At 42.5% G+C, this 14,987-nt stretch overlaps 1 protein-coding gene across 1 annotated transcript; it reads left to right on the top strand.

Moving 5' to 3' along the window:
- Window positions 1-4,980: 4,980 nt before the first annotated feature.
- AMER3 (APC membrane recruitment protein 3) lies at window positions 4,981-14,588 on the top strand (the record flags this gene model as incomplete). Its single annotated transcript, XM_084292130.1, has 2 exons — window positions 4,981-5,016; window positions 11,586-14,588. Exon 2 carries the CDS (start codon window positions 11,607-11,609, stop codon window positions 14,586-14,588), a length of 2,982 nt encoding a protein of 993 aa, XP_084148256.1. The 5' UTR covers window positions 4,981-5,016; window positions 11,586-11,606.
- Window positions 14,589-14,987: the final 399 nt, after the last annotated feature.

Raw genomic sequence — 14,987 nt, 5'->3', positions numbered from 1 at the left:
CTCCTTGTAGCAATTAGCATCTGTAGTGCTCATTTTCCTTGAGGTCCCACCAAACACACATTCAGCCCAGAGGTTTCTTCTTTCAGGACAGACATTGTGATTTGCCCTACAGCCCTCATACAACCCGTGAGGACTCATTTGCAAGACCTGTGAAAAGAACAGTATCTGCAGTGTGACCAAGCCAGAGTCTCTGTGCAACATGATTTATTTTTTTCACAGATATAAAATAAAAGCCTACAGACAATGAAAGGCAGAAATGGGAGCAGCAGCCTGTGTCGCTCCCTGTTCAGTATCCCCATCTGTGCATGCAGATCTCAGCCTGCTGTGTTTCTGCACTTAGCCTCAGAAACTTTATGTAATGGCTAATTTCTTTCTTATTGAGGCCTTTTTGGTTCTCGCCCTCCTTTGATCCCCGCTTTGGCCTTTGAAAGACGATTCCGTTAGAGCCATTGAAACAGCTTCTCCCTTACTGACAGCCTGTCTCTGTCATTTGAAGCTGTGTATCTATGTCTACTTCGTCCGTATCTTTGTTTTTGGTTTCCCGATTAAGCATTTAACGAAGACTTCAGAGCACTTAATTATATGTGCTCTAGCAAAGAGCAATACAAAATCAAGCAGGGAAACCAAGTCCCACAAAACAGTCATTAAAATTTTCCTATAATCTTCCCTCAAGTCACCACACCAGCATCTTCTTCAACAGAAAATTTTGCTTATAGGTTTTACTGGGATGCCTGTGGAGTGCATTTTGCCATCCCCCATGCTCGATGCTGAATGATTATTTTGCATTTGAGACAGCAAGTGTCTATTAATGTCAGTAGAAGATCAATAAAACAGAGCTATTTTTGCCTCGTCTAGACAGATATCTATGATACAAAGGCATATCTGGAATGGAGAAACTTTTGAACATGTGCATTGGATATTTGCATTTAACCATTTCTGTAGTCATGTCCTCAAGGTGTTATGCCCCTCCTAGGTGTTGTTTTTGTTCTCTAGAGCCTTGGCATTCTTCATGGTTTGGTGAAACAACTCTTCTGGAGTATTCTCTACTGCATTTAATGCAATAAATTTTTCTTATGCTGACTGCACAAGTAAGCATTTATTGCCTGAGAGCTTTTTGTTTAAAGCAAAAAGTTTAATGGCAGCCACTATTTTAATATGAGCACCTGGTGAAATGTCCTCCTTCCCCCCCCCCCCCCCCCCCCCCCTCAAATCGCTTTTCATTCTCCTTTAAGGCAATAAGCAATTTGCAGTCAGTCATCCATACTGCCCAGAATGGCAACACTGAGAATGTGAGCAGTCCCACCTGGAGGCACTCCTTTGTGTTCTTACTGGTGTCCTTACTGCCACTCCAAGGGCTGGCAGGCTGGCTGAGCTCTTTAATACTGGTACTGAAAGAGGCACTCACAGCCCTACCCACTCCATCTCATCCTCTTGGCAGCAATTATGGCAACAACACTGCCTCACAGGAAAGACAGACAGGAGATGGTGAGGTCGAATACACTTGCAGAAACCTGTGGATAAAAATGCTTCTATTTTCTTGTTAAGTATTGATGTTGCTAATAACAATCCTAAATTTTGCAGCAGACAGTGGTTCACCAAATAACTGAGAAGGGAGTAGCAATTAATCTAAGCCCTGGAAAACAGTCAGATCAGTTGCAAAGATTGTTTGCTTCAACCTATGAGAGTCTTCTCCAATGAACTAGAGAGAAAAACCTACATAACCCATTACCAATTCTCTACAACACGCAAAACTAATAAATACTGTTAGGAGTCCATGAATAATTAAATTTAAGCTGACGTTAGCAGAAAATTCAACTAGACTCTTCACTGGCTCACTGGCAGGAAAAAGCCTGGGTCAAATTCATTCTGAAGTAATTCATTGGAAACAAGTACAGCTGTCCAGCAAACAACTTTTTCCTGAGTCTCTGCAGGTTTAAAGAATCAGTTACATTCTTTCATGAAAGAAGTTTCTAAAACAGTATAATTTTCTTTTTGTGAGTTTCTCATGCTAGTAGTTGTCCTCAATCACTTGATGCAACCATTTGCTTCCCACACGGAGGAGATGCAGGCCTCCAAGCTCCGGCAGGCTGAGCTTGCTTCACCTAAAGACTCCCTCATTGTCTTTCCATACCTGCCCTCATGTGGATTTTCCTCCTCCTTTCCCCAGTCCTCCTCACTGGACACCAGGGATCCCTGCTGCCCTCCTGGCACGCCAGGGACTGTATGCTCCTTGGTCCCTCTTCTCTCAAGGACCCTTTTCTTACTCCTTGTACCAAAGGCTGTGTGCTTCTGCTAAACAGATGGCAGCTGTTCCACATGCCCCTCATTTGCAGTTTTCTGATTTCCCATCTCTTTTATTCCCAACATGTTCAAAACAATTCTGAACAGACTGAATTAATCAGAGAGGATTAGATTCTCCAAGAAATAACCGTTTGAACCAAGCTGATCAATAACCAGAGTGAAAGAGCCTGAAATGAAGTGACAGCAGAAAGGCATAGATCATGGAACTATAAGTTGAGAACTATTTAGGAAGAAAAAAAGCTCCACTGCAACATATAAAGGCTACCATGGCTCAGCTGCCAGTTGATGCACTGCATATTTGCTGACACATGCAATGAGATTGTGATTTAGGCTTTTCAGGGCTGAGGCTATGGACTACTAAGGCCATGGACGGCTAAGGCCATGGATAGCTATCGCTACATACGGCAATAGCGATGGATTACGCCATTTTCATTGCAGAAGACAAATAAACAGTTTCAGAAGATGGAAATGTTTGTCCAGGGGGACATCGTAAAATATACAAACATCCTAAATTATGGAGTTCTTTCATCACAGGAGCTGCTTTACCTGAGTCACCGTGAACAGATTTGTGTATCTGATCCATGTCTAGAGTGATCTCCTCTAAGAGGCCCAGCGAAGTGGCAACAGGTACTACTTGTCAGAAGCAAGAACACCTATCTAAGAGCTATCCCAGTCTCTGAGGAGCAGTGATACACTGTCCTACAGCCAGCAGGTCCAGCACCTACCTGAAATGCAACTGGGGCTAAGAATTTCTCCCTGTCCAGATTCTTTTCTCTAGATATTTAAGGCTTGTCTTACCGAGCTTGAACTGAATATAATCAGACCTCACCTCCAATTACAAGTGCTTGCTGTTGTCTATCTCCCTCTCCATGTGGCACATTTAGGTATGCCTTTTCTGATGCACCTTTAACTTTAGTGACTACACTTCAGAGTTCAGAAACCGAGCTCACAAATAATGTGCATGCATAATTTTCAGGTCAAAATTCTAAAACTATGGTTTTAGGTTTCACCCTTGTAGGTTTAGGGTTCACCCACTACTTTTTCCCTCCTCCCTCCAGTCTTCCGGTGAACATACTCAAGGACTTTCTACTTTCTGCAAGTTGGACTTACCCTGGGGCCTTTTCCAAGATGTAACTTTGCAGCCTCTACCATCACTTGAGGCTTACTGATGGGCATTCAGAGCAGGAGCACTCTGGTCTGCCTCCTTTAATGTTCACTGGCCAAGTTTTTAGCTTTGGAGGCTTAGACAGCACAATATTTTAAGCTCCTTCCTTTCCCTGTTTCCAAAATTCAGCTAAAACATACTGTAGAAACAGAAGATGAGTGTTGTCAGCATTATTCTCGTCCTAAAATCCAAAACACAGCATCGTACCAACTACTAAAAATAAAACTGACTGTATCCCAGCCCAAACCAGGAGAACAGGTAACAGGTTAAGTAATGCTTCTGTCCCCTTTCTGCTGTCATATGGGGGACAGCTATGAACGATGCACCCTCTCCAGTTTCTAAGGGAACACTCACCTTTGCTTCACATTTGATAAATGCCTGCCCAGATCTGGCTTGTCTGAAGTTGCTCTGTTTCACTCAGTCCCCTGAGAGCTGTACAGTCATTACTAACAGTGATGCCAGCCCCTGTACTGGGTGGGTATGCTGCCCACAGGTACACCAGTCTGTACACAAACTACTGCAGGATCCCAGAGCACAGCTCTGAAACTCCAGCTCGAAGGAGAGCTACTGCAGTGGATTAAGCCAGCGCTTTGTAACATACACTTTTGCTTTTAAGAGGCTGTCTATCACACCCCCAGATATGTTTTAACAAACAGGAAGGAGAAGGCAAGGGATTTGAAGAGAGTTAATTGGGGGGGACAATCAAGATGTGATCAGGTTGGGAGCCCTTCATAGAGGGAAGGCTGGGGCAAGGATGGCAGCATTATACTTTTGTGAAATTAAAGCTGTGGTGTTTGTGATGACATCATTCTTTGTTACGGACGTAAATTTATTGTCATCACATCACTGCACACTCAAGCAGAAGTTAGACTGTAAGGAGAACTTGATAAATGATGGTCAGCAAAGGCACTACGAGGCTAACACCAGGCATTCTGGCTTTGGGCAGCAGAGATACTTATTCTCTCCCCTTATGCCACTTTGCTCCCACATTAAATCCCATTTGACTTCAGCATTAACAAAAGCCCTACTAACCACTTCTTCAAAGTGTGGCACAGTCCAATAATCTGCATCTCATTCACCTAGAAACACGTTATGACTGCTTTTCCTGAATTCTATCAGAAAGAAAAATCTTTGTGAGAAATGCAATTGATTCGGATGTATTCCTCCCCATTTAATAAGCTGTCATATAGAGAGGAACCAAAACGCTGGCTCAGAACTCCCAGGCTTATCTTCTGGGTTTTTATTCCTTAACAAGGGAAGCATTTCTGTGACACCAAGCAGATGGCTGAAATAAGCGTCTTTCCTAAATCAAGCTACATGTGGAAGCCTAGAATCTATGTAAGGTATGAAAAAGCTGCTAGCAGGAGGAATGAGGGGGTGGGGATGAAGGAAGAAGGAGGAGGAAAAGACGGGGGGTGGAGAGTAACACTGGAGAGCAGCAGTGATCCAGCCCCTCTGAATCTGAAAAGCATCACCGGAGCCTTTGGATAAAGACCAGCTTCAGTAGCAAAGCTAGGAGGGAGAGGATTTCTGCTCAGAGATAAAACATGGTGAGTAGGATTTCTGTGATCTGCCTTGTTGTTTGCTCTGGTGCAATGGCACTTTGCTCTGACAGAGACTCCAAGGGACTATTATTTGGGGATGACTGCTTGATTTTGAAGCATCACTTTTTAATTATTTTTTCCATACATCTGACAAGTGTATGCCTGTGTTTATATGAATGTACACCTCCTTTTTAAGCAATAAATTACTGAAAATGGCCAAAGCTGACAGGGTTAACACTTTGCTGTCTGGTACAACAGGCTGCTGGCCAGGGCAAGTAAAGATGCTCTGTTTCTCTTTCAGGTACACAGCAGAAATTTCTGCTCAGCTGCCTTCTCCTTGCAATAGACTGATGATTCAATAGCTCCCTGTGCAGGAGTTTATGGTGTCTTTTATATGGTGTGTTTAAGAATGTTTTGAGCAGTTACATTTCTTTCAGCTTCAGGTGCAGAAGAAAACTGAAGGAGAGGTGCTGAGGTTTTGTCAGAGAAGGAGCCTCCTTTTGTCATGGTCTCACCCTCATTCTTCATGCCTCACACGGGGCTGGGGAGCCAGTGGGTGCTGTTGTACCACAGGGATCCCTCCTGTCAGCATATAGCAGGATACTATGTTGGGAGTAGAAATGTGGTTAATTTTACTATGCTAAAGCCTGAGCTTTACAGAACAGTTGGCAGGGCTTAAAAGAAGGTTCAGACTTCCCTACAGTACATAGCTAATAAGGTTAAACGTTTAACTACACATCCTTCTGGTATTCTGCTGGGGAGTATAAGATTTTACTTTGTGGGCTCAGTGGAATTAAGATTTAAGAAAAACAAAAAAAAACAAAAAACAAAACACAATGTGCTTTTTCCTGGTTCTTGTGAGAAAGCCACCGCCTGACCTAAATGTATATGCAAATAATTAGGCATCCTGGGTTACCCTAGAGAGAAAAATGATTAAGAGGAAGGATAAGATACAGCCAGAAACAAGGAATACTCCAAACAAGAAGCATGATCTCAGTGCAGGTTTGTGTGTCACACAGGTTTCTTTCAAAATAAACATTCCTCTGCATTGTGAATCAAGACTCTCCTGATTACATCCTCCATCCCTCCCACCCTGGTTCCACCCTGTTCTGCTCTGTTATCTGATGGAGATGAGATACTACCAAGAGTAATCAGTTCAAGTGAGAAGATGAACACTGCTTTAAAATCCTCTTTGGTTTTCACCGTAGGAACTGTTATGCTTATTTGCTCACTGGAAACAGTGTACAATGACTGCAGACAGGATATCACCACCCATCAGCAAGCATTGTATTGATTTATAATTAAAAATGCAATTAACAGAATGGAATGTATGCTCATTATTTTTAGTATGTATTTCCATTATTAACATTCATCTTTGGAGCTAGAGCTAAGGTTTTTCAACAGTAAATAAATGATCTTATTCAAAAAATAAGCCCCGCTTTACTGGGAGCACAAGCTCTTCACGCATTGCGAATTGATTGGATCCTAAGCATTAAAAATGAGTATCAGCCACGGACTGACTGTAAAGGTGGCTGTGGTTTTCAGCTCCCCAGGCTTATTTGTTGATGCATTTTAGGACTTCCAACTGGTGCCCAGCAAAAATCCTCTCGAGGTTAACTAGCCATAGGAAGTGAGAGCCTGCCAGAGCACTCAGCTCTTTTCCCTCTCCCTTTGCACAATATGTCAAGAGATATTCTAAAATAAATTTCATTTTTAAGTGCACCCATTTCAAGCATAATACATGTCCAAATGCCTAAAGCAGATAAATGTTGCCAGGAGATTTAATTATACTACCATTTTCATTTGAAAAGCAGGAGTAACATTTTCAGAGGTAACTGATACTCAGGATCTTCAGTCTCATTGATATGAAGCCACTTGTGAAAAAGGGATTTTGGACTCATTCCAGACTTTTATCATAAAACACAAAAGCAGTGCAAATATACTTTTCCTCATATTTTTAAATAAATAAATAAATAAATAAAACAGCAACAACAACAACAAACTAGAGGAGTATGCAAGGATTATCAAATCTTCTATTTAATAAAGGGAAATGCTTGAAGGGGGGTGAAATTAGACCCCAAGTGGAAAGCAGAATTCTGCTCAACAAGGCCGTGAGGCACCACCTCCACAGCTTGCCAGTTTTTATGAATTAACTGCTTGTAAAAAAGTGAAAAGGGCACTCCTATCTACTCTGAAAAACGTCATCTGTATTCTGAATTTTGCTAATTTCTAGTCTCCAAGAGAGACAATTATATATAAATTACACATCAAACAAGCAAGTGAGAGTGTCCAAGGCAGACAGCTGAAAAGATTTTAGAATAAATGAACCTCAATTATACTTTTCCCTGCTTAAAGCAAAAGTAATTTTGAGCCAAACGTGCTGAAGCCAGAGAGTTCATCTAAATTTCCTCTTCATATTCCTATTATTTCTATCTGTGCACTCAATGAAGCAAATATTCCTAGTTTCCCATTAGGCTGGTCTTCCTCGAATTACATCCAAGAGGACTGGTATTTTAGGTACTGACACATTAAAGCACAATCTGTTTTACCATTTCTGAGAAGACAACTTAACCTAACCTTTCCATTGACAGATAAGCTGTTGAAGTATAAGATAATAACTTGGACACCAGCCCAAAAGTCAAAATCAGTCTTCCCCCATTCCTCCAGAGGGGGGAGATCCGAGGAAATTCCCATGTCTCAGCCTGGCTGAAGTCTTTGGGATCCATGGACAGAGGCAAACGTGGCCCATCTCTTCTCCACTCTCCATGCTGGAAGTAATATTCAGACAGTTTGAATCCTGTCCCCACTCATTTGCCTCCTGCTTCCTAATGAATCTCCAGACCAGGCATCCCACGCTCCTCTCTAGTCTCCTCGTCTGTTGACCTGCACTGAGGTTGAATTTAGGCCATCTGAAGATGGGTCATATTAACCAGAACACTTACCTAATTCAGTCTAGTCCTTTAACCCGGGACTATTTGCAATTGCTTTGACTGCCCTAAAAACAAGTCTCCTCAGCCCACACACATATTTACCTCCTCATTCTAAAACTTCACTTCACTTTTAGGTGCATCACAGACACAGTAAAACCCTTCTGTGTTTATGAGAAGGCTGTCAGACACCCTGCACAGATGGTATACATCTGAGCACAAAGTATCTGTGTTCTATGAGCAACGTTATCCAAATTTAAAGAAAATCCTTATTTCCATATAAGCCCAACATTCGGATCTAATTGCATGCTTAAAAACTTGTAAAATCCTAAAGGTGAGCAGCTAGTATGACCAAGACAGACAGAAGTACAGGTTATGGTAGATTGGAAGCCTCAGCACTGCTGTACCTAACACCTCTGCAAATGACAATTGATCTGCAGCCCAATAGAAGATTCAAGGATGCCTTCTATCCAAATGTGTTCCATAAGTAATCACATGCATGTAATTCCATGGAAAAGAGACCAAGAACCACTAAGGAAGAAAACATCCAGAGTATGTTCAAAACTGAACAAACCAGCCTTAGTAAACTGACCGCTGGTTTCCACAGGTTTCTGTTCTTTGTAGTGATTTTTAATTGCAAAATATATTTCTATTCCAAAGGTGGAAATTAATCCCTCATACACTCTTGATCCCTGTGGAAGAAGAGAGATAATGCAAGCTATGTCCAAAAGGAGAATAATTAAAAAGGAACATAGGCAGTAGTGTGGCTGAGTGCACATGTCAAGAAGTCCCAGAGGTGTACCACCTTTAAATGAGTAATTTTTCATAGTATTTTGTTGAGCTTTACGTAACCACTGGAGGGTAACTTTTTTTTACACTGATTCTAACTTCACTGGTACAACTTCTGGGGTTACAATTTGCATCCCTATGGAAAGAAAAAAAATATGTATTGTGGTATAGCCCATTACAGTCAAAAGTGCTAAAAGCATTAATAAGTATGGGAATAGAGTGGCAATGCATAAATATTTTTGTTCTATATTTGAAAAGAAGCAAATCAATAATTTATGTCATGAGGCTGCAGAGGAACTCATAGTAGCGGAAGTTGCAAAACAACACCTGGGGTGAATACTCAGAAAAATCTGCAGGTTCTGGTAGTTTGCACTCCTTTTTTGAAGCTCATTTTTAACATTTTAACAGGGAAGATTCCCAAAGATGTACCAGTGTTCAAATAGGGTAAGCAGGATGACACAATGAACTAAATACTAATCTGGCATGAATCCCAGGGGAAATGAGAAAAAGAATACATGGAATTAAATAGAGACATTAAACAATCATAGTGCAAAGATGATGATTAAATGCATAGCAGATCATTTAAAATATATATTTTTTTCTCATCAGAGGAAACTGAAAATTAAACCCGAAGACCTCTCAAAAATGTTTGCCTTTCTGCCTTATAACTTTCTCACTAAAAACTGATGCCACGTGATAGTGAAGGATGGCCCTGTCAAAATCCCTGGCAGCGCAGGCATGCTATATGTATTCTCAGTGCAGATGTTATTCAGGACATTTGGGATTTCATGTTACAGTTGTCCACCTAATCTATAAAAAAGGAAAGAAAAACAAGAGTTGAAGTTTCTACACCCAGCTACCAAACCAGTAGTCCATTGTTTCTCTTATCAAGGAGATACAATCCAGATCAAAGTTTTCTTTTCTCAAAAGATTATTGACCAACATACTGAATTCTTCGCTTTAACAACTGTCGTACTTGACAATAAAACAAAGCCACCTCTAAAAAGCCTTTTAAGACAGGAACAAAGTATTTATTCAGAAATATTCAGTTTCCTACAAAAATTACCCTTGCTTAACACACAGAATGGGTAGAGACAGCTGTAGGACACTTAAAGAGCCCTTCTAAGTATAACATTCCTATAATGCTGGCATTTGACAAGTCACAGGCCTCTAAGGAAATTCTCAGCAGCAGGACTTCCCACAGGAACACAGCACCTGCTTCTACCGTTGCAAGGAACTGAAATGTCAGACACTTTATTTCTGGGTTATTATTAATTGGCCTTGTGTCGGCTGTTCCTGGTTATTTTCACAACTCTGTTGGAGTTCTGTGCTCTGAATTTCTTCTCAATTGCACCTTGCTTTTCAGACAAGGAGTGTAATCGTGTCCCAGTGACCTATTTCTGAATATGCAAACCAGGTTTACTGCAGCACCAGTGAACTCCAGCTAACTGACAGCGTAGTAAAATGTTTACTGGCTTTCATTAAGAACACTCTGCAATCCTCACATGCAGCCCAAATTCAAGTAAATATTCCAACATCCCAGTCATACTGACAGACCCCCCATTACACCACCCACCACATTTTCCATAGCATTCATGCTCTGTTGATGTAGAATATTCCCACCCTACCCTTATGTTTCCTACCTGTTGTCAGTGACCTACATTTAGTTGTAAATATCGCTGATAGCCTGCCAGTTTGCAGCTTGGATGAGAAGCCAGCTGTCACTCATCGGCCTGTTGGAGAAGTGCTGGGGGGGACAGAGCTGGCAGATACACAGACCTGTATCCTGTGAGGTGTTGGTCACAGTATTACTGCTCCCAGCAAACCCTGGCAACTGGTAAGCCTCTGGAGGCTACAGACAGCTGCTGAAGATCAAGGAAGCCTAAAGACAGCTTTAACTTTTACTTTAGGAGTATGCAAAAGCTTGTCTTGGTGCTGAATTTAAAATTTCCCTTGCTTACTTCATACTGGGTCCAAGAATCTTATATGAGATTTTTCTCTTGTGGGTATTAGCGATTTTCATTTCATCAGAGCTGATATATGTGGTTTGTCCAGGACTGATAGGTATAGAGCTGTATTGTTTGTATGCATTTCAGGGTTCAAGGCTCCAGGCAGTTTTAGTTACGTCTAAACAATTTAAAACAAGATAAAGCTTTGATTGAGGTTTCATTAAGGAAAGCTCCAAGCAGACTCTTAGAAGAACAGGACTTAGAATTTTTGTTCTGCTTCCCATCCAGTAAAAAATGGTTCTCTAAAATCTTTCAGGAAGTATTTGTTGTTATTGCCTTACTCACAATTCAAATTGACTTAAGGCAGGAAAGAATCAGCTGTCTCTATGAAATAATTGCTGCAAAATGGAAAGGTCACAGCTAGCAAAATTAATAATTAGATGTATGAAAACATGAAACAGGTTCAATATTACACCACATAGGTAGAGACCAAACTTGACGTTGATACAAGTAACAGTAAGTTTAGAAAGAGCTAAGCAATGTGCAGTGCAGATTCACCTTGCCAATGCCCACAGTCCTAATCCTAAATCCAAATACCCCTTCTTTCTAATGAAAAAAATGTTCTTGGGGCCTCACCTCCCAACACAACATGTTCTGTCTTCTCCCTGCGGGATCTTCCTGCCTCTACAAACTCAACTTTCACTTGCTCTGTTTCTCATGCAATACCAGTGATGGGAATTTCAGGTGGCAAACAACAATTATATAATGCTATAACGCTTAATATCTGCTCCTCTATTCCCCAGTTACAGATGAGCACCTGTTCCAGCTGGTCTCTTCAGAGACTTTTAGCTGACTGCTCAGTGCCAGCCATCAACCTAACAGTACTCTTGTTCTGCTGATTCCTTTACAGAAGCAGATGTGAGAAAACAGCATGGAGCTCAAGAGAGGAAAAACCTTCATCAAATCCAGTGTGCAACACGAGAAAGTGCCACCAGAGCACACAGCTTCTACAAACAAAAATGATATAGGGAAAGACAAAAAGGCAGCCCTGGAGGGAAACCAAAGTGTAGCTGAAGTCCAGCTGGCATACCTGGCTGCACACAAGAACTACAGATTCTCCACCAGAGCAGCAAGGAATGGCGCTGGTGACAACAGCCTGGACAAATCATCTGGGTCCTCCTACAAACTTGTAAGGAAGAGTAAAACCCATGACTGTGTTAGTGAAGCAGATAAAACAGAGCAGTGCAGCCCTAGCAATAGGGCTTGTGAGGAAGGTTTTTCTGGAAAGGGGAAAGGGCGACTCGTCAATAGCATCAGCTTTTCGGGGATGTCCAGTTCCAGCAGTAAGAAAGAGTGTGTAGTAAGCCCCAGCCAGTCTGCCTGCAGCAGTCAGATGATTGATTACAGGAACTTTGTGCCACAGATGCCTTTTGTACCAGCTGTTGCAAAAACCATCCCCAGGAAGAGGATATCCCTCAAGAGATCAAAGAAAGGGCTCAGAGATATATTTCATATTAAAAAAAATAAACCAGAGAGCCTCGCATTCCTGGTTGAGAAGGACAAGAACCTGTCCTCTCCAGGCTGCAAGAGTGAGTTGCCTGGGCGTCTCGCAAAGTACCTTTTCAAAACTGGAGAACCATTTGCAGCCGACTGCTTGTCACAAGACTGCTCAGACAGTGAACTGCAGTCTGACTCTTCCTATGACTACTGCAACCCTCTGTGTGAAGATGTTGCATCGCTGAAGAGCTTTGACTCCCTTACTGGCTGTGGGGAAATCTTTGCTGATGAGAGCTCTGCCCACCTGGAGCTGGAGAACAGTAAAGAAGTTCTGCTGAGAAGAAGCAAGCACAAAGAGAGCCCCATCATGGGCTCCTTCCAAGGGGGTGTGGAGCAGCTGGCCTCTCCTGGCCAGAATGAGACTGTTGAATTTGGGAAGTTTTGGGACAACATTAACAAATCAGTGAGGCTACATCAGAGCACGCTGTTTGATAAGAAGTTACTGACGATGCCTGGTTCTGATATGGGCAAGGCTGGAAGCCAAGCTGCTGCATCTGCGACAGACCCCCAGATGTCACCTGATAAAGACGGTGACAATTCCAAAGAGAGCTCCACAGAAACAGAAACACCAAAAAGTGACAACCAGGAATCTATATCCACAAGTGACGAAGGCTACTACGATTCATTCTCTCCTGGACAAGATGACGAAGTGAAGGAAGCTCAGACCCCTGGGGTCCCAGGCAGATTTCCAAGAGACAGCTACAGTGGAGATGCCCTTTATGAGCTCTTCTATGACTCAAATGAAGTCAAAATAAACCCAGTCCTAGATGATGACTTGTGTACATCTGAAAGCATTTCAGAACAAGCCATTGAAATCCCTTTGTCCATCTACAGCTTTCATGTTGGAGCTGAGGAAAACACGGCTTCCCAACCAGCTGTAGACATCATCAGCCAGGGTTTTTTCCACAGCACATGGAAAGGCAAAGAATGTTTGCTAAAGCTCTGTGATACTGAGCTTTCACTAACCATGGGGATAATAAACTGGCTGCGAAAACACTCGGGGCTTGTTTCCTCCCCAGACTCTCTTCAGAGCCCTCAGCCACAGCCAGAAAAGGGTAATCATTCACCAATCCCTCCCAGCCCTGGTCCCGAGAACAACGTGAGCACAGCACAGCGGGAGAAACAAAGCAAGGAAGATTCATTTAACCGAAGGGTGTCTGTGGACAAAAGCAAAGATGCAACCCAGGCCTCTTCAGTAAATGTCGCTGAAAGGGACTCTTGCACTAATACATCTGATTTGGATTTCCGAGGAAGGGAAGGTAATCACCATGAGCATTCATCTACAGTGCCTGGGACTGCGGAAACCACTGGTGCATCAAATTACGCACCACAATCACAGGCAAACGGAGACAATCTGCAGACATCTTCAACTGAGAAGGCGACAAGTTCAGAAGGATACGAGACATCTGAAGATAGAATTCCACTGGCAGAGAGCTTGAACAGACAGAGTAGCTCACAGAGCTCTGAAAGCCTTTTGTTAAATGATAATCATGAAGTAGAATCATGTTACTCCTATAAGACTGCTGCGACCTCACCTCTGGATGCCCTTGAGAGGGAGGACAGAAATAAACCAATGTATCACTCTCTGTCTGGTTGCTGTGACAAACCACCGCAGCCTCTTACTCTCAGAGGCTTGCAGAGCTACATCAGCCCCACACCAAGGGAGAGCAGCACTAACATCGTGCAGCTCTTAGAGCGATGCGTAACGCAAGTGGCATCACTAAAACTTGGCTATGAAAACAAGCACCTGGAAGACAAATACATTGGGAATGAAATGAACAACATTATTTGTAAGATGTCTCAGTACAAAAACAAGCTACTGTTGCAAAATGAATGCAATTGTGTTGCTCAAAAGCCAGAATACTCCAGTATTGCTTGCACAAACCAATACAATTATGAAACAAGTTTCCAAGCCAGCAGTCTATATCATTTGAAACAAAATGGGGAGCAAATTTGCTCCGAGGACCAGAAAGGTAGAGCAAAAATCCTAGATGAAGTTGCTAGAGACAAGATCAATTTTGAATATGCCCAGCTAAATAATCAAGCGTTCTCCTATTTACAAGACTTCACATTTGGAAGCGATTCTGTTCCTGCTACAATGCTCAGCAGGCCAACATTTTTACCTCTCTTTAACTCTGTCTGCTTAGACATACCTGCTACTGTTTCATCAGCTCCCTATGGCACTTCCATCCCTCCAGCTGAGTCACTGCAGCACAAGGAGGCCGAGCAGGGCAGCCCAGGGCCCTGGCATTATGCAGAGTCCCCTTGCAGATGCCTGACAGGGTTACCAGCTCTGTCCCCTCACCCAGAGGCAGCAGCCCCGGACACAGCAGTGGTGGGGAGGAACCAGCAATAACACTCCTGTGCAGAGAAGGTGAGTGCTTACGGGAAGTCTGAAAATAAAGGTGAAATGTGAATGACAAACATATAATACACAATAAATGTGAAAACATAATTGTCACATTAGTGTGGTTGGTAAGAGTGATCAGAATTTCAATTACACAGTTCTCCATACCAGAGGCCAGGTACAGAAGGTATCACGTTCACTGAATCTTATGAATGTCATGCAAAGGCTGAAGCCCAATCTTCCTCCTCAGTGCAGCAGTTTTTACACAAGTTGAAGCAGGGAAACTTTCTCCTTTTCCTTCTCCAGGATCTGCCGTGTTTGGAACAAAACTGGGGACGTGGCTGCCAGGCCACAGACTGCAGAAAGCATTCAGCCTGATTCTCACCACATCATGACATGCTCTTGCTG

This window comes from Netta rufina (assembly GCF_964035555.1).
Source record: "Netta rufina genome assembly, chromosome: 9".
In the NCBI taxonomy this organism is placed as follows: Eukaryota; Metazoa; Chordata; class Aves; order Anseriformes; family Anatidae; genus Netta; species Netta rufina.
The sequence above is the reverse complement of the archived record's forward strand: the minus strand, read 5'-3'. Positions and strand labels throughout refer to the sequence as shown.